Source organism: Halichoerus grypus, chromosome 12 (genome assembly GCF_964656455.1).
Source record: "Halichoerus grypus chromosome 12, mHalGry1.hap1.1, whole genome shotgun sequence".
NCBI lineage: Eukaryota > Metazoa > Chordata > Mammalia > Carnivora > Phocidae > Halichoerus > Halichoerus grypus.
The window spans coordinates 34,782,670-34,802,691 of NC_135723.1; the positions used below are offsets into that span (position 1 = coordinate 34,782,670).

Here is a 20,022-nt window from a genome sequence, read left to right on the forward strand (position 1 = left end):
CTTATTTCCATAAGTACCCATTTATTTCTGCTAATGTTGAACACACCAAGAATATTTGTCATTTACACTCTAAAGTATGCATGTTATATTGGGCTCTGATAGCTGCCTCCTTCCCCTTCTTCTAGCCTAGGGGCTGCTGATATCTGGGAGGAAGTGGGGTTTCACTGTCTTTCCCCTCATGGACTTTTCAGTTTCTTCCATCACCTGTACCCCTAATTCCCAGTACTAAGTTTCCTATATTATATATACTTAGAGTAATTGCTATCACTCAAGACCCTCTCTGAAATTTATACTCCAAGATATTATTTAGAAAAATGAAAATGAACCAAAGGGAAATGTAGCATTCAAGAAAGAGTAGTAAACAAAGAGACCAATAAAACTTAGAGTTAATTTTAAATGTTCGATTTTAAGTCAACAGCAACTTAAATATAATAATAATTTAATAATGATTCATAAGTATTTAATAGTAATTAGAATTCTTGATTATATCTACCTGGGAAGTGGTATGGAGAGGAAAAGGAAGAAAGCAAAAGCATATTAGGATCCTTATATAGGTAGAGAATGTAGATCCTGATTAGGCAAAGATTATAAAGAGGCATATAAGGGGTGCCTGGATGGCTCAGTATTTATGCATCTGACTCTTGATCTCAGCTTAGGTCTTGATCTCAGGAACATGAGTTCAAGCCCCACATGGAGCCTACTGAAAAAATAAGGCACATAAAATATATATCTCAAAAATTTTTAAATAATAGCTTATATGTAAATAGAAACAGGAGGTGTGGCTTCAAAACCACTAGAGGAAATAAGGGAACAAAGAATAAACTGATGGAATAAAATTTACCTTTCAAAAATGCCACTGAAAAAGAAAGCAAGTATAGTAATCTTAATATTGGATAAAATAGAATTTAAGTAAAAGAAAATCTTTAAGTAGAAGTGATAGTCCATGCTGATATTATAGCACAGTACATGAAGATGACATATGAAGCTTTGTTCATCAAACAACATAGTTTTGAAATAGATGCAGCAAAAGTTGATAGAAATAGAAAGAGCATTTGACAAGTTAAATCCACATGGGATCACTTTACATGCCTATATCAGAAATCAACAGATCAAGTATATAAAATATAAGGCTACAATATAGAGAATTATAATATATAAAGCCTTGTGATCTGGCCCCCCATTGTTTTGTTTTGTTTTGTTTTCCTCTTAGCTGTTCTTAAAACAATTCCCCTTCCAGGTAAACATTAGAATCAGCTTGTCTGATTAAATTGTTCTATTTTTTAAATTATTAATTTATTAATTCATTGCAATGCCAATCAAAAAGAAAGTTCTTGTTTTGATATCTGGTATAATATATTTTGATGCCTAGCATCTCTAGGTGTTTCAAATTGTGGTCCTCATGGGAGAAGAGAAGAGGACCAAAGATGGAACTTTATGGAATAACATTTTAGACATTGGTAGAGGAAGTGGAACCAGTCAAAGAAATTCAAAAAGAGTGGCCAGAGATGTTCCAGGAGAACTAGAAGAGAATGATGCCGCACAAGTTGTGAAAAAATATATAATTAAGAGGAAGGAAGTGACTAGATAGAATATAGATGTACAAAAATCAGGCCTGTGGGGTAAGGGAAGAATCTGGTACCTAGCTGTTTAAATAGCTAGTACCTCTTTCTTCAGGAATAGAGTGAAAGAAAGAAAGAAACTATTGCTTCATGTAAAATATGATCATGTAGGTTAGCTGGTCCTCACTGGTTCTCCAATAAGGGCAGGAAAGACTATAGGAAAAATTGCTGGGTAGTTACACAAATGTTTAGTCTAAACCTCTGAGATGGACCGTATCAGGTCATTCACTGACATGAGAGTCAAGCTAAAAGAGAGGGAAATGAGGCCATGAGGGGCAAACAAGTTCAAAGTCAAGGAAAGTGAAGTTCTGAGTGAGGTCAAAATGCAAGTGAGAGAGGAAAGGAAAGAAGATTCCAGTTAGAGAATAGAATATTGGAGTTTAAGATTTCATGGTTGGAGCCATCCAGAATGATGCCAAAATCTAAGTTGAGATTATGGAAATAATTTGCTTAAGATGAAGAATCAAGAGTTTTTCTGGATGGTGGAATTTCAATGTTTGTTTTTACTGTGTACATATTTCTTATATTGAACATGTATCATTTTTATAGCTACAGAAAGACAATAATCCTGTTTTAATTTTGGAAAAAATATAAGTATCAGGAATGAAAATAAGGAAAATATCAGGACTTAGTGGAAAGAAACAAAGCTGTGGACTTTATACTAACTGGAATGTTTTTAGATGCAGTGTAAGAAACCAAGACTTTACATGTAAGAAAAACATAATTTGTCTTGCTTAAGTGAAGCAAAAGAAATGTATGGGACCTCAGAAATGAGTGAATCACCATCATCTCCTTATTTCTCCTTTGTTGTCTCTCCTTTTCTCTGCTTATCAACCTCATTCACTCCTATTAGCTTCCTCCTCAGGGCTTCTATGGTCACTGGAAGCTCCATCCTCTCAACTTCCCAAACAAAGAGAAAGTGGCTCCCTGCCACCTCTTAACCCTCATGTTTTCATTTGTAAATCGTCAGAGGAAGACTCTCATTGGCCTGACTTGGTCATATTCCCTCTCCCTAGACCAGTGTGGTCTGGGATTCGCCCCGTTTGGTTCAGGTGTGCCTTACATGCCTGGCTGGGACCAGGGAGTTTGTGTAGGAGGGGGCAGTTACCAATTGTACCATGTGTCTACTGCTGAGGAAGGAGCAGTCCTGCCAAGGAAGGATGGGTTATATTTCCCAGGAGAAAGGAGAGGTTCTGGTGGTCAAAACAGCTTAAACCCACATTCTGTCATTATTAGCAAGTGAACTTCAATGTGTTATTTGACTTTTCTGAGGTCAGTTTCTTCATCAATAAAGTGAGGTTAATAATAACCACCTTTCAGGATTGTGAAGATTGGTTATAACTGTTTTCAAATAAGCATTTATGTTTATAAATTGCTTAATAAGGATTCCACATAATCTGAGAGTGAAGGCCAATTTATATTTCCCATGAAGCTGGATTGATTGCTGGCTGTGGCTGCTCAGAAAGGGTTTGCATTTTTCTAGTTGGTTCTTTCAGAGAGTCAGCTTTTCCTAGTTTAAACAAAGATGCCCTGTCTTCAACTAGTGCTAACAGCAGCCCTTCATCTTCAACTTTCTCTAATGTATATAATATAAAAAAGGTAAATGAAAACCATGTTGATATCATGTACATGGTGGTATGATGTGATGTGGCAACTTCACCTCTGCAGTATTCTTCCCCCAAACCCATATCTTCAGTCTAATCATGAGAGAAACAGACAAATCAAATTGAGGGATATCCTACAAAATATTTGGCCAATACTCTTCAAAACTGTCAAGGTCATGGAAAACAAGGAAAGACTGAGACACTGTCACAGACTAAAGGAGACATTATGACCAAATGCAATGTGGGATCCTGGATCTTGGAACAGAAAAAGTGCATTAGTATAAAAAACAATGAAATCCTAGTAAAATCTGGAGTTTAGTTAAAAGTAATGTATTGGTGTCAATTCCTTAGTTTTAATAAATGTACCATAATAGTGTAAGATGTTAGCCATGGGGAAAACAGGTGAGAGGTATACAGGAACTTTCTGTATAATCTATGAAATTTTTCTGTAAATCTAACATTATTCCAATGTAAAAACTTCAGCTGTGGGAAACAAGTAGAATTTGGAGAGCCCATGTGGCTAGGTCACATGCCTTTTGTTTCCCTGCTCCTGCCTCCTGAAGTAAGCCTGAAGCCGGCTGCCCCCAACATAGCTGAAGCAGTAGAATCTTTCCCATTGACCTTGCCTTTTAGTCAACTTCCCTTTGGAGGCTCCAAAAGGGTAGGGAGAAGTAATATTCAATAGGGCTTAATTTGAAAAACTCTCGTAAGTCTTTTGCCAGCCAAATCAGATCTGTATCCAATCAAACAATTTGAAATTAAATAGAAAGGCCCGACCTTTCCCACAGAGCTTATGAACTCTGTCCCCAAAATAATAAAGTGACTTTATTGTTATTGCATCACATGAAAGCTAGGGTATTAATTCCAGGCTCTACTTACTTTACAGAGATGTTGGAGTAAGAAAAAGAACCATCAAAATGCTTTTTTTCCAGACTTATAGTTTTTATTCTAGAACTTTCAAATATAATTATATTGTTTATTTTTTTATGAAACAAGAAGAATGAAAATCCTCATCTGGGAGAAGTTTTTAAAACTTGTGGCACAACAAAATGAAGAATTAATTTTTTTTTAATATTTAAAGACCTGGGGTGCCTGGGTGGCTCAGTCGGTTAAGCATCTGCCTTTGGCTCAGGTCATGATCCCAGGGTCCCAGGATTGAGCCCTACGTCGGGCTCCCTACTCGGTGGGGAGTCTGCTTGTCCCTCTCCCTCTGCCACTAAGGACTAATTAGGCAGGAATATCTTAGCAAAACCATGTTGAATAACAAAGGAATTACTAAAAGATGTTTTTAAAGTATGATGTTGTAAATATATAGTGATATTGCCAATTTGTTTTTCCTTATTGGTTTTTGGAAGTTATTTATTAGAACTTAACTTGACTAATCAAAGTTGGATAATGCCATTTCACATTTTTCCCAGCAATAGTAGAAAATAAGAGAGTTAGGATTTAAATAGTACCAATGGGAAAAGTGTCTAGATATGTGAAAATAATGAAATAAAACACTGGGGTATAGATGAGTATGCCATTAAACAGGAATGACTAAATGAAATGCACTTTTATATAAAATTAAGCAACAAATGGTCTTTGCATTTACATTTTTGCACTTAATTTTTTATAGCATGTGCTGTAAAGAAAAATTGTCAATTATGCACAGAAGATAAGAAAGTAAGTTAACTTATATATGAGAAAATTGTCTTGGGAATGTTATAAAGTCACATAATTTACAGTTGTAAATGTACTTCCTTCTAGAAAATTATGCTTTAAAAACAAAAAAAATTTTTTTGCTTGAAAAGAATTATACTTTGGGAAGAATTTTTTGTAAGTCAAGGAAAAGATAAGCCCTTTGAGATGCAGTGAAAATTTCCTTGCTACTCTATTATCCCAAAACTAGAAAGGATGACACATTGTTCCTTAACTAAAATGTAGCTAAGTTCCCTTCTCTGATGATTAGGTAGCTGACATTGTTCTTCACTTCAGATTTGGAAGAAAGTAGAAATGCCATAAGAATTGAGGGGTATGGTGTTACAGAGAGCTTTGCAGCAACCCTTACAAAACCATTCAACCAGTATTGGAGAACTGACAATTAACACCAAAGACAGACATGAAATCACTAATTAGAAAAGAGCATACTCTAGTAACTGGTATCTGTCATAGTGATTTGGATGCACAATTCTGTGCGCCTTCTTATGGTCATCCATGCCAGTCCTTCATTTAATGAGGACCTGGGCTCCTGGCTCATGGACTTCTCCATCTAACCTATGTGCTTTTTAAACTCGGCAAAGGCCCAGACACACTTGATCCCTCAGGCTCCTGACTTCCTCAGGTCTGCATTAAGAAGTCACTTCCCTGGCCACACCCTGAACCCTGCACAGTCTACAGTGGCTCCTAAATTTTCGTTCCCCTTACACTGTACTTACTTTTTGGCGTCAGCTAGACTGCCCTCTAGTCCTTTAATCTCTCATTTTTCCTTCAGCTTATTGGCCCTCTCCTATGGATTCCTTCAAGCATCCTTCCTGTGAATTCTCATGGCTGTTCACTTGAATGAAATATTCTTCCACATTTCTTTGTTTGTTGCAATGGAAATTTTCAAACACATAAAAGCAGAGAAAATGGTATAATAGAACTGTATACCTGCAAGATCCATCTTTTTTTTAACGTTTTTTTTGTTGTTGTTATGTTAGTCACCATACAGTACTTCATTAGTTTTTGATGTAGTGTTCCAGGATTCATTGTTTGCATATAACACCCAGTGCTCCATGAAATACGTGCCCTCCTTAATACCCATCACTGGGCTAACCCATCCCCCCCCCAAACCCTCAGTTTGTTTCCTGGAGTCCATAGTCTCTCATGTTCGTCTCCTCCTCTGATTTCCCCCCTTCATTTTTCCCTTCCTTCTCCTAATGTCCTCCATACTATTCCTTATGTTCCACATATAAGTGAAACCATATGATAATTGTCTTTCTTTGCTTGATTTAGTTCACTTAGCATAATCCCCTCCAGTACTATTCATGTCATTGCAAATGGTGGTTATTCATCCTTTCTGATGGCTGAGTAATATTCCATTGTATATATGGACCACATCTTCTTTATCCATTCGTCTGTTGAAGGGCATCTCGGCTCCTTCCACAGTTTAGCTATTGTGGACATTGCTGCTATGAACATTGGGGTGCATGTGCCCATTCTTTTCACTACATTTGTATCTTTGGGATAAATACCCAGTAGTGTAATTGCTGGGTCATAGGGGAGCTCTATTTTTAACTTTAGAGGAAACTCCACACTGTTTTCCAAAGTGGCTGTACCAACTTGCATTCCCACCAACAGTGTAAGAGGGCTCCCCTTTCTCCACATCCTCTCCAACATTTGTTGTTTCCTGCCTTGTTAATTTTTGCCATTCTAACTGGAGTAAGGTGGTATCTCAATGTGGTTTTGATTTGAATTTCCCTGATGGCTATGATGTTGAACATTTTTTTCATGTGTCTTTTAGCCATTCATGTGTCTTCTTTGGAGAAGTGTCTGTTGATGTCTTCTGCCCATTTTTTGACTTGATTATTTGTTTTTTGGGTGTTGAGTTTTAGAAGTTCTTTATAGATCTTGGATACCAGCCCTTTATCTGTAATGTCATTTGCAAATAACTGCAAGATCCATCTTTCATATATGCCCTCTCCCAGCCAAAATGGATTATTTTGAAACAAATAAGGATTTTGATACTGTATCATTTTACTTACAAATACTTATCACTCTCTCCCCCTCTCCCTCTCGCTCGCATTCCGGGTATGTGTGTGTGTGTGTGTATGTGTGTATATGTATGTGTATATATATATATATATATGTATATATATGTGTATATGTATATGTGTATATATATATATAATAGATACTCTGCTTTAAAATATTACAAGTCCATCATTATACCTAAAAATTAACAACTTTTTTAAAAAAGATTTTATTTATTTATTTGACAGAGAGAGAGAGAGATAGTGAGAGCAGGAACACAAGCAGGGGGAGTGGGAGAGGGAGAAACAGGCTTCCCGCCGAGCAGGGAGCCCAATGCAGGGCTCGATCCCAGGACCCCGGGATCATGACCTGAGCCGAAGGCAGACACTTAACAACTGAGCCACCCAGGTGCCCCCAAATTAACTTCTTAATATCATCAAGCATCCAGGAAATAACCACATTTCTCTTGTTGTTTCATAATTTTTTTGAAGTTCATTTGAACAAAGTCCATGCATTGCAACTGGTTGATATATCCCTTAAATCTCTTTTTATCTATATGCTCCTTCTCCCTCTTTTTTCTTTATTGTAACTTATTTGTTGTAGAAACTGAATTGTTTGTTCTATTGCGTTTCCCACAACCTGGATTTTGCTTTATCCTGTGCTCCGTAATGTGCTCTATCATGTTCCTCTTTCCTATTTTTTGTTCTTGTAAACTGATGATTACATATAGAGGCTTGATCAGCTTCAGTTTAGTTTTTTGGCAGGAATATCTCATGCTGAGGACTTTCATTAGAAAGCAAATAAGTTTGTTGAACATTTTGTGATGTCAGCAGCCTTGATGATCCTTGCCTATACAAATTATTTTATTTCACTGGAGGTTGCAGAAATCACCACTGCTTTAATGTCCTTGCCTTCTCATCTTTAGCTGTGTTGGATCTGCATTCCCTAGACCTGATTGGTCCTTTGGTCTGTTTTTCATTTGTTACGCATTATTAGCCTATTGCTGCTGGAGCATATTGTACCAAAGTCTGCATTAATGCAACTACAAATCCATAGTTTCTCATCTCACCTGAGTCCCAAGACTACCCATTTCTTGCCTTTGGTTAGCAACATTCCCTCAAATTTCCCACAGCAGCAATTCCAAAACTTTTTTGCCATCCTTAATGTTCCAATGTAATCTCACATTCCCTCATTCTCAACAGACGGGTTTTTCTCTAATTTTATAGACAAAAGTAGAGCCTCCAGGGGCAAACTTTACTCCCCAAACTGATAAATTTCTGTCATTTTTCCTCATCCTTATGCATTCTTCCCTTCCTCTTAAAGCAAGAAGAATACTTCCTTCAATTCCCCTGTATTTCTGTTCTGGATCTTGAACATGTACATTTTTGGATTGTAACTCATAGCATTCAGATTGTTTGCATATTTACCTTCCTCCCATTCTCAATTCCCTGAGGGCAGAGTGCATGTTTTATTCCTCTTTGCATCTCTAACAACCTCACACATTTCCCAGCACATGACAGTTTTTGATAACTATTGATTTGAATTAACACTTGAGCCACTAGAAGGTATTTGAAGTCATTAAATTATATTTAATATACTCTATAATATAAGAAGGTAGAGAATTTTATCTTAAAATATTTATATACATAGCCATTCTGGCAATTCTGGGCATAGGATTATTTGAGCATCATTTTTAATATATTCCCAGTATCTCATAGAAGCGAACTAAGGGATAATTCCATATGGTCAACACAGAATTAGGGTGTTATCTTTTGCAAAAAGATGGCCTCTGCTGGTACCTGTTGGTACCTCCCAGACTTTCGGTGACAATGCCTGCCACCTCCCAGAGGGAATGCCAAAATTTATAAATGGCAATTCATGAAGCAACCAAGAACATTTGAGTTCTTCTTGCACTATAAAGGACTGGAAGAGATGGCCTGGTATGCCTAGGACTGTCCTATTTTATGGTGGTTCACCACCATTGACTTGGTGAAATTATTGTACTGACTCCTTTTCATTCCCCAAAATATTCTAATTTGAATGGTATATTATATGCTTATTTTTCTAACTGTAAGGGAATCTTCCTCAGATTCCATCTGAAACATTTCCTTGTGATTTAATAGTATATGGCTAGCCTTTTAAGAGTTAGAAAACATTCTTACCAAAAACAATACTACCCCCCAACACATAGCTCATAACACAGCATATGGAAAACATCTTTTTATTGGTATCTTCTCTTCATAAGAAATAAAATTTCAAAAACCATGCTAAGAAACTTAGTGCTAAGTTTCACCTGGGCTTTCATTGCTGTTGAGAATCATTATGTGTCACTGTTGAATCTTTGGAGTGATAGTTTTCAATCATAGTGTTACAATGACAAATCATGTCATAAGTAATTTTTTTTTTTTTGCCAGGGCCAATTAGAAAACTGGGTTTTGCAATTTAGTAGATTCTAGGTTTTCCCCATACTCACATCTTTCTCATTCATTGCATCTTGATATGGATTATTGCTTGGGACAAAAAGGAATAAAGTAACGGCAAATCCAGTGGGTTTTTTGGAATCTTCCACAAACTACTTTATCTACTGCACAATTCATAAGAAATGACCACTACTCACATGCTTGTAAAATACGCTTATAAATCCCATTCGTCACATCCCACAAAGATGCCCACCTTGATATTATTTTTTCTGAAAAATTGTGTGTGGTGCGTGTGCATGTGCGTGTGTGTGTGTGTATTAGGGCCTGGAGTAGGGGAGGTGGATAGGGTCATAGATCCAAATCTGGATATGCCAGTGAACCATGGATATCACCGATTTTGTTTTTGTAAAGCGTACATATTGCACCTGCTGATTAAATTGTCACTCTCTAGAAAGCAAAAGCAGTGCTTTATATATCTGTGTAACCTCTGCTTTACTTAGTATTTGCCCATAAATAATGAGTAAATGCTCTTTTGATCTTCCCAATGTCCACTACTTTAAAATCTCCCTTTGCACAGTAACAGTTAAAATTTTTCTAAGTATAATATTGCTTGGTTTATACAATGTTAACAAACCACTAAACATTAGTATGTCTTCCCCTTTCTGCATTTGTTTTCATTTTAATGATACTTGCTTATAAAAATGTCAATTTTTATGTCCATATATGCTTATTAGAACAGAGTTCTACCCTAAACCAATACTCTAGCTTTCCCATGGAGCAATATTTACCATCATTTTAAAGTCTTTTAGCTGACTTCTCAGTTGTCACTCTCTTGAGAGTCAGGTTGGCATGGCTTCGTATTTATGTGGGTCATTTTCCTTAGCTACAAGAAAAAAATCCATGTAATTGTCTTAAATTATGCATTACCAATTTAAGGATGTTGAATATAATATGCTGTTCCTCTGGATAATGTGAAGTTCTGCTCTTTGAAGACTTTTTAGACTTAGTTAAGGTGTTAGTCAAATCTTTTTTGTGGTATGTTACAGAAGCCCCCCTCAAACTAATTTAATAAACAGAAATCCAACTCAAACTGATTTTTATTGACTCACAAAAGTGGGAAGTCCAGAGGTGGCCTTGGGATCATGCACAGCTAAATCTCCAAGGATGTTTTTCCCATTTCCTCTCTTTTCATCTTTCAGCTCTGCCTCCCTCTATGTATTGACCTCCTTTTCTCCTATGGCAAATGTGGACATTTTCCATATAGCTCGAAAGAACCTGGCTCCCAACAGATACCTCCCAACGTCTAATTGGCTTGCCAAAAGAAAATTCTAATTGGCTTTATTTGGGTCTTCTGTCCAGTCCAGCACTAGTTACTGGGCCAGAGGGATGGGCTACCCTGACTACCACTGACTGGGTTGGATGATTCCAGTAGGATAGAAATGGTGGAGCAAAACTGACGGACAGCTGCAGAACCACTTAGAACTGAAGGATGACAGCCACAAAGGAGAGAAGGTGTGGTTACCAGAAGGACAAGGCTGGTGACACGAGCTGAGCAAAAGAGTAAAAACAAAAAACAAAAAACAAAAAAACGACCTTAGTCTACTGTATTTCACCCTTCGACTTTTCAGGATGTGAAGATCCTACTTTCCCTATCTCTGCATTTTAAAAAATGTTCCTAGCAAATAATACAAATAACCCTCAACTAAAATTGTCCTTCCCCAAAGTCAGTTAGTTATTGCCCTCTAGCTCTGTCTGGAATCTCAGAGCAGTGTGCATGATGTGCAGATGTTCTGTTGACTGTCCCTGGCCAAGCAGTGAGTTATTGGTCACCAATCTGGCTGCCTTAGGCTCAACCCGTGAAGGAACTCCCTGTTCCATTGTTCTCTGAGCTTCTGTCAGAGAGAGGCGCAGGAGAGAATGTCTCCTTTGGGGACTGCACTGCTTTAGGAGCTCACTTGATGTGGACTTGGTTACTGGGGCCTGGGAATCAGCTTAGCACTGAGTAACCACAAGGTCCTGTCTGACAGGTTCAGGTTTTTTTTTTTTTTTTTAAGATTTTATTTATTTGACAGAGAGAGACACAGCGAGAGAGAGAACACAAGCAGGGGAAGTGGGAGAGGGAGAAGCAGGCTCCCCGCAGAGCAGGGAGCCTGATGCGGGGCTCGATCCCAGGACCCTGGGATCATGACCTGAGCCGAAGGCAGACGCTTAACGACTGAACCACCCAGGCGCCCCAGGTACAGGTTTTTCTGGCAATTCATCTCCCATAAAAACCTGCTGGATGGCATGGATTTGATTCCTAGAAACGCTGAGAACTCTTAACCAAGGTGAGAAGTCTCTGGGCTATAATCTGAATCTAGGCTTTGAGTTTGCAGTTCTAGTCTTTAAGCAACAGTCCAAGAGGATAGGACCCATTCAACCTAAGTGACTCCATTTGACTTCTGGTCTTGGTTAACATGAGAGAAAAGCTGGCCTTAGATATACCACCTGCTCTCAGGCAGTGACTAAGGGGTGGTTCTTTACTTGGAATGAGTCATTATCTCTGCTGGTCTCAGGATGTTCAGCAGGAAGTGATTTGGAGGGGTCTGGGATCAGTCTTATAGGATTGGTTACCAGCACAGAACCAGATTGATTAGGTTAGAATCCAAGCTCCTCTATTCACTAGGTGTGTGACCTTATGTAAGTCATTTGACTGTTCTGTGCCTTATTGTCCTCATCTATAAAGTGGACATAATTTTTCTTAGCTCACAGGGTTATCATAAGGATGAAATGAGTTAATATATAAAAGGGCTTAGAATGATGCCCGTCACATGGTAGGCTCTATTTAAGTGACATTTTTACCACTCTGTCCTCATTTTTTTTTTCCTCTTCCAGATTCTAGTCTTATCTCCTGCAATGGTTTCCACCTTTGTACCTTCCTTTTGCTTACTTCAGCAGGGGACTTAGAATTCACTTTTCCTATTTTTCACGTGATTATCTCAACACCAATGAGCAGAAGGGAGAAGGGCATGAGGTATGACTGATTGACAGCCCCACAAAGCCCACATGTAACAGAGGAATCCCCAGAGGAAGGAGTGAGTGCTACAGACAAGGGGAATGGGAATGAGTATTGAGGGGTGAGAGAGAGGAGAGAGAGAGAGAGAGAGAAACCCTATCTCCTGTAGTTGTTATTACTACTTTATGAACTCATGTCTCAGGTTTAGTTCTCTAAACATAGAGCCTAAGAAAGGGATTCAGGTACATGTGATTTCTTGAATGATTGCTCTTTAGCAAAATTCTATGGAATAAGGGACTCAGGACAACAAAGGGACAAGAGCCAAGAAAAGATATGGTCTTGGGATGCCTGGGTGGCTCAGTCAGTTAAGTGTCTGCCTTCAGCTCAAATCATGAGGACATTGCTTTCATTTTTTTTTTTTTTCTTTCCAAATATAGTGTTTTTGGTGCAGTGAAGAAGGGGCTTGCAAAAAAATGTGTCTTCCATATTTCGGGTGTCAATTCAGTTCTGTATATTGGTCAAACTGTAGAGGTGAGTTGTCTTTATTTGAATTTTTATGTACTTTTTTTCCAGTTAACTTGCAAATACTATATTTCACTATATTTGGAGGATTATAAATTATTATATTTGCTTTATTAAAAATATAGCAAATCTGTTCATTGATGTTTCCTTGGATACAGGCTGATACTGGTTGTTTCCAACCAGTGTTGGTTCAAGCTAGGTCAACATTCATTCTGATTGGTGAGTACCTTACCATACTAGTTGTTGACTACTTTAAGTTTCAGCTCTAATGTACTCTAATAATGATAACCATTACCCAGTGAAGGGAGGTGTTTCATGTTGTTTTAGGAACTCCAGGAGTTTCTTATACACTAGCCTTGGGGTGAGGACATATTGAAATATGCCCAGGAACATTACTCTAACTTGCATTTCCTCAACTAATATAATCTATACTGACAGTTGCCATTCAGAACAGTGACTCCCTAGGACTGAACAAATTTTAATCATCTTTATATCCGTAATGTGTTTTTTTGGTATGTTATATGGTACTTACCAAAGCAGGGAAATGTACTAGAACCTTATAATAAGTTTCCAAAAATGGCGAAATGAAAGCTTTCCTAGTGAACCCTAACTGTATAAGAAAACCCAATCTAGAATCTATGTTTATTTCTTAATTGAAGTGAAAAAAAAACCACATGAATTTTGCCCTCAATTCCCTGTTCTTTCAGGTACTATCAGGTATATTTAAATCATAATTGATTGTAGCAAAGAGCTTATAAACAAGTAATGGTTCATATATTCAGTATGAATGGGAAGCCAGGTTTCCATTTCATGTTCTGTCCTTGTAGCTTCATTTTACGGATGTACACTGGGGGTGGGGGCGATGGAATCTGTAAATGCTAGAACTCTGGTCTCCCAGCAAGCATTTGTTGTCTCTTTGATAAGGAGCTCCTTAACTCAACAAACCTCCCCCTGCTATCTGCATGCATCTTTACAGAAACGGCAGACTGAGGGATCTGCTCCTTTCTGTTGAGATACTGCCTGGAATGAGTTTAGAGGGAAAATACAGGGAAAAAAATAAGCCAGTGGCCTAATAGTTTACCAATCTGGAGATGAAGGACATTAAATGCTACATCCTTTTAGCAGCTCAGATTCTTTTCTAATATTGGTGATTGTTGTATTAATGGTAGTTTTACTGGAGTATATGATGATGTATGTTATACCGTTTTTCCATAACTTGTTAATTTGTATTTAAGAATCAAACTGCATGATACTAGAAAAGATAAAAATATAAGAAATTATTGCTCTTCTATTAACTTAAAATATATTTCTTTTCATGCATTTCAGTTGACATGTTTGGATTCCTGATGCTTCTACTCATCATAATATTAATTGCAGTACTCATTTGGTATTGCTGCATCTTTCACTATTACCTGCAGGAGTATGTTCATTTTCTCCTTAGTAAGAATGCACTTGGGGATAATATCACTGAAGAGAATGCTAAGCTAGTTATCAGGAAATGTTTTACCTTTTTTATGTAATAAAAATAACATATCTATATGATAGGGGGAAAAAACGTTCAGAAGGTAACAGAAGATTATAAAATGAAAAGGAAAATTTAACTTGCCCACCCCCTACTCTACCTCTTACACCTCCTCCCCAGAAGTAATCCTTCTAGTATGATTCTAATGCAGTTCTTCTTTTGGTTACTTCCTATATTTGAACAATATGGTTATGACTCCTTCTCATGATTTATTAACTTCAGATGTTATCTATTGAGTCCCCAGAATGAAATCTGAAAATTTATCTTGCACTATCCATAGTCTTCTGTTATTTTGCTCTTAGTGGGTATTACCATTTTGTTATTTTTGAATTTTAACTATCATTTTTCATTCTTGGCTCTTAAGATTTCTAATATTTCTTCTATTGGTTATTGTTTCAACTTGATTGACTTGATTACTTTGAGTAATTGGTTTAGTGCTCTGTCCCTATATACCAAGTCTTCTCCCATTATTTAAATAAGAGAATTTGGAACTCTGTACTTCTGTCTATTCTTTCCTCCTTCTATCTCCTAAACTCTGTAAGCTTTCTCACTCATTTGACCTTTTTTTTTTTTAAGATTTTATTTATTTATTTGACAGAGGGAGACACACAGTGAGGGAGGCAACACAAGCAGGGGGAGTGGGAGAGTGAGAAGCAGGCTTCTAGCTGAGCAGGGAGCCCAATGCGGGGCTCGATCCCAGGACCCTGGGACCATGACCCGAGCCAAAGGCAGACACTTAACAACTAAGCCACCCAGGCACCCTCTCACTCATTTGACCTTATCAAGTATATAATGTTTACTTTCTGTTCTGTAACTATATCTTTATATCCTGAAATGCTTACTCTATAGTTTGAATCTAAAATTTTAAAAATAATAAACATAATTTTTAAAATCATGATTGTATAAATATTGCTCAGTAAAGACCAAACTGAAAATAGAAAATGTGATTCTATGTCATTAGCTATATTACTTGAAAGAGAATTATCTAGTGTCTGATCAAATAGATTCTCTTTCCTTACTCTCCATTTCTCAAAATCATGCTACATTTCATTTTGTTTCATGTTTACATTGTGACTTTCTTATACAGCTTTTGCATTTTCTAGGGTTTTAAATTACCTTCATTATTTCCTGTCAAGAAGGATAGTCGTGTATATTTATTCCTATCACTGTGATCATTCATCTTAGTATTTGGAAAAATATTTTCATTTTCATCTTATAGACACTCTTCTAAAAGTCTGAGTTTTTTTCTAATTTATAAAAATTAGTTTCTTTTCAGGGCTCTACTGAGCTAAAATAATTTTTTGGATCCTGTATCTTCCTCTTTTTAGAATTCTTTTTTTCCCCTTTTACTGGAATATTCCTCAAGCAACTTTTTCAAAAGGAGTTCACAGAAGATATGTAAAGTGTTTCCATAGTCCATACATGTTGAGAAATTTTTCTCCATTTTCCTTTAGCCAGCAATGCATTACTTTCTTTCCTTATATTGTATACCTTTTCCGAGAAAGACCCATAGACAAGATAGAAAGACCCATAAATAAGGTAGGTGCATACTAATAGGCTCATCTGTAAGGAAAATATGCCCTATGAAAAGATAAAGATTAGCCTAATGTCCTGTTTGTTTACCTGAGACCTCCACTTTGTCTAGGACTTCATATTTTTTTTGGCTTTCAGATTTTATATCTTTTCCATATTAACAAACAAGAATAAAAGAAAACGTAAGATGGAAGATCATTTCTTATTCTTTACCTCTAGAACAAAATTATATCCAGAAGGAAGAACCAATAGGGTATATATTACATGTGTGGTAAAAAGTTGTGGCAAATACATTGTTCTTTTCTTTTTTATATTTTCTTCCCAGGATTCTGGCATCTTTAAAGTGTCATACCTTTTTTTGTACAGTGCTGAGTAAAGTGGCAAATTATGCCCACAAGAGAGTAGGGACCTGAGCAAACATACATCACTGAAGCTTCTTTTGTATGTAGTTTCACAGGAAAACCCTGAAGCCTCTCAGCAAATACGGTCCAACAATTGTATTCAGTTCTGGTTAGCTCTGCTATTCACCCACCATCTCGTCCTTTTCAGTTTCCTTTAGAGATCTTCTAGATATTATTAATTCAATGAACACTGTATACTGTTAGAAGAATTTGTCATATTAAGGACTTATTGCACTCCATAATCCAAAAATCCTGGTTGCATTCCAGAAATATTCATCTTTCATTTAAAAAATACCTTTGAATGACTAATGGAGCATCAAAATATTGATGACTACATTTGATCTAATATTCTTTTTATTCAGCAGATGTGATTTAAAAGTTAAAGCACTTTTAAAAGTTCCAAATGTTAAAGAATATAAATGTTTAACTGCTAATGTACTTAGTGCCTCCTTGACTCTCATCTATTTCAGCAAATATTTACTGAGTATTTATTATGCCCTAGGCAGTGTTGTTGTCACTAAAAAAAGATCACATCCTTACCTTCATGGTGAGGATATACTCTACTAAGGGGACACAGACAAGTCAAAAAGCAATCGTTAATTCTATTGCTAACTTATTGATATTTTTATTGATATTCCACTTATTTTAATTGTGTTTTTCTTAAACACTAAAATCCCCATGGTGGATACATAAAAGGAGAATTTAATTTAATAAACCAATAGTAATAAAAAGTTGCATAAATGCAGTCTAATGTAATGAAATACAGTTGACCCTTGAACAACACAAGTTTGAACTGTGTGAATCCACTTTTATGCAGATGTTTTTCAATTAATACAGTGCCGTACTGTAAATGTATTCTTCCTTATTTTCTTAATAACGTTTTATTTAGCTTACTTTGTTAGAGTACAGTACATATTACATATAACATGCAAAATATGTGTCAATCAACTATGTTATCAGTGAGGCTCAATAGTAGGTTCTTAGTAGTTAAGTTTGGGGGGGTCAAAAGTTATACAAGAATTTTCAACCATGTGATTAGCACCTCTAATTCCCATGGTGTTCAAGGGTTAACTGTAATTTCAATGATAACCTTAACTATTCTGAACATAAACCTCATTAATTCTAAGTTCATCATCATTTTGAACAGAGCTCAAGTCTGTGTTGCTGGAAGACCACGCACAGTTTATATTCACCGTGGGCCTACTGCTGGCAAGTGTTTTCATTTACTTGATGGGATGTCGCAGACCCTCAGTAACCCACAGATGGAAGTCTTGCCCTTACTTTTTTTTAGGCATCAAAATTAAAGTATGGGTAGAAAACACAAGAGCAGATTTCTTTGCTCTAATTTCTAAGACACATTCTTATGACCTCAATAGTTAGTCTAGGATGGGTAAAGCCACAATGTTGATAGAGAAGAGGTAAAAATTTCCAATCCAAATGGGATATTAATAGATTTCCCAGTTCCCCCAACTCCCACTCCACAAAAGCAATTCAACAAAAGTTGACCTTTGCCTTGAGGAATTAATTTACTTCATCTTACCTAGTTGGCTGACCCTCTATCCACTCTTTTCAACTTGATTATTTAAACTTTCCCTTACTTACAAAATTCAAATCTTGGCTTCCTTCAGCTCACCATGCATAGCTCCTGGGCAGGTCCTCTGACTCCCCTGCTACCCAGGCCTGGATCCTAGAACCCCAACTGGAGTCAGAACTGTACCCTCCCCACCTCCTTTCACCTGGGTAATTGGACCATAAAAAATTTTAGGTCAGAATATGGCTGAGGAAAGTGTTTTATAACTGAAATAGAACAACTACAAAGTGCTTCATAATTACTATTTAAAATAACTTTGGGGGGCATCCAGGTTTTTGTGCTGTTCTGGCCCTGTAGGACACAATACTAAATCTGAACAAGAAGCAGGGTGAACCTTGTAGGGGTAAGGATGAAAGGTCAAACACATACACATTCCATTGCCAACTCCTAGATCTTCTTATGTAAAAAATTTTTTTTTTTTTTGTAAACAGGATCGTGAGGTGTTCCAAAAAGCTATTTGAGTTGGGGAGCTGAAGTTCAGGGTGATTGCTGTTTCCTGGGGTTGAAATCAAACCAGAGGACTGCAGAGAATAGTTCTGTGTTTCAGTTTTTCTCCCTCCATTTAAAACTTCACAGCAAACTGGGCTAGGAGAAAAGCTTTGAAAAGAGCACAAGGTTGGGTTTTTATTTATTTTGGTAGAAACAGTTATCTATTCACAGATTGAGAACAATTAGTTACACTAGATTCATTGTAGGGACTACAATGTAATCAAATTAACAAGGCAGGATTATTTTCCACCCAAGTGAATAAACTGCAAACCCCGGGGGGAATGCTTGTATTAAAGCGTTGAGTAAAGGAGACAGGATTCTTCAAAAGGAATTGAAGATGGAAAAATGGGAGATAGTGGTGTCATAGAGATCAAAAAAGGAGGGTCTGAATATGGAGGGAGAGAGATTCATGGGTGTTCTTTGGATTTACAAATTGGGGAGTTACTGGTAACCTATTTGCATGTGATAGTCTAATGAGCATTTATTTGAGACATAGAATAAGTGGACTTCTGATTTATGGAAGAGGAAAATAAGTAACCTTATACACTCTGTATTATTTGACCATGATGCTCCTCACCCACAGTTGTTTTCCAGGAGTGGTGGTAATATGCCCCCCACTTAGTCCTTGGTCTATACTTCTCTAGCAAGTGAATTCAGAAGATGATTTGCTGGGATTATGGATTCATTGACCATCCACAGGTTTTCTGTCACTGGAGACAACTAGTCTTGTGGTCACCACAAAATATTTGACCTTTTCCTCTTTGTTAAATTCATACCCAAGCCGGTTAAGACCTTAAGTCTCTTGGAGCCCTAAATGTTAAAATCACAGTAATATTAAAATCTCAGAGTAGAGATCATATTGTTATTTACAAATATTTTGTATTTAGCATTTTAAAAATTGGTAAGTCATCATTGACTTTTCAGAAAGACTTTGTAAAGGTAAATTGATTTTCTTTTTTCATAGGATATGATGAATAGATAACTGGAAGAGATTTCCAGAGAGAGAATGATGGTTTCTTCAATGGTAAGCTTCCCAGTTGTATTGTATGAATTGTCTGCATGCCTTTTCCCTCCTCCTATTAAGCAACTTTTAAGAAATGTAATCAGAGTTAATTAAGAAAGTAAGTTGAAACCAAATCTGTAAAATGTAAATGATTTTCAATGCCTGAAAACATGTAATAGAAGGCAGCAGAAAAAGGAGATATAACAGCTCCTCAGTCAGGCTGCCTTAGTTGAAATCTGGGCTTCATTGACTAAGTATGTCATATTGGACAACTAACTAAATCTGTCTCTGCTTTAGTTTACCCATTTGTTAATATTAGCTAATAATAGTGACTAAATCATTGGGTAGCTCTGAGGACAAAATGAGATTTTACAGGTAAAATTTTTAGAATTTTCCCCGACATTGTTACTACTGTTACCACCAGTGTTCCTAGAGTAGTCACAGAATCTTGGCACTTATACCTCAGGGTATAAAGGTCATCCTGCCCAAACCCTCATCCAGTGCGAGGACCCTCTTATCAACATCTCCAGCCTGTTGGATGATGAACAGCTTGCGACTGTCACTTGGATGGAAACAGTTACTAATTTGGCTTGGTGTGTGTGTGTGTGT

The 20,022-nt window shown here is 36.9% G+C and overlaps 1 protein-coding gene across 1 annotated transcript in view; it reads left to right on the plus strand.

Annotated features, from left to right (window-relative positions):
- The window catches only part of PTTG1IP2 (PTTG1IP family member 2), a 120,126-nt gene that overhangs the window by 42,135 nt on the left and 57,969 nt on the right, over positions 1 to 20,022 (plus strand). Inside the window, exons 4-8 of the mRNA XM_078059239.1 lie at positions 12,790 to 12,883; positions 13,033 to 13,093; positions 14,201 to 14,294; positions 17,478 to 17,539; positions 19,375 to 19,434. Of these exons, the coding sequence (XP_077915365.1) occupies positions 12,790 to 12,883; positions 13,033 to 13,093; positions 14,201 to 14,294; positions 17,478 to 17,539; positions 19,375 to 19,388 (325 nt within the window). The 3' untranslated portion in view covers positions 19,389 to 19,434. The remainder of the gene's footprint in view (positions 1 to 12,789; positions 12,884 to 13,032; positions 13,094 to 14,200; positions 14,295 to 17,477; positions 17,540 to 19,374; positions 19,435 to 20,022) is intronic.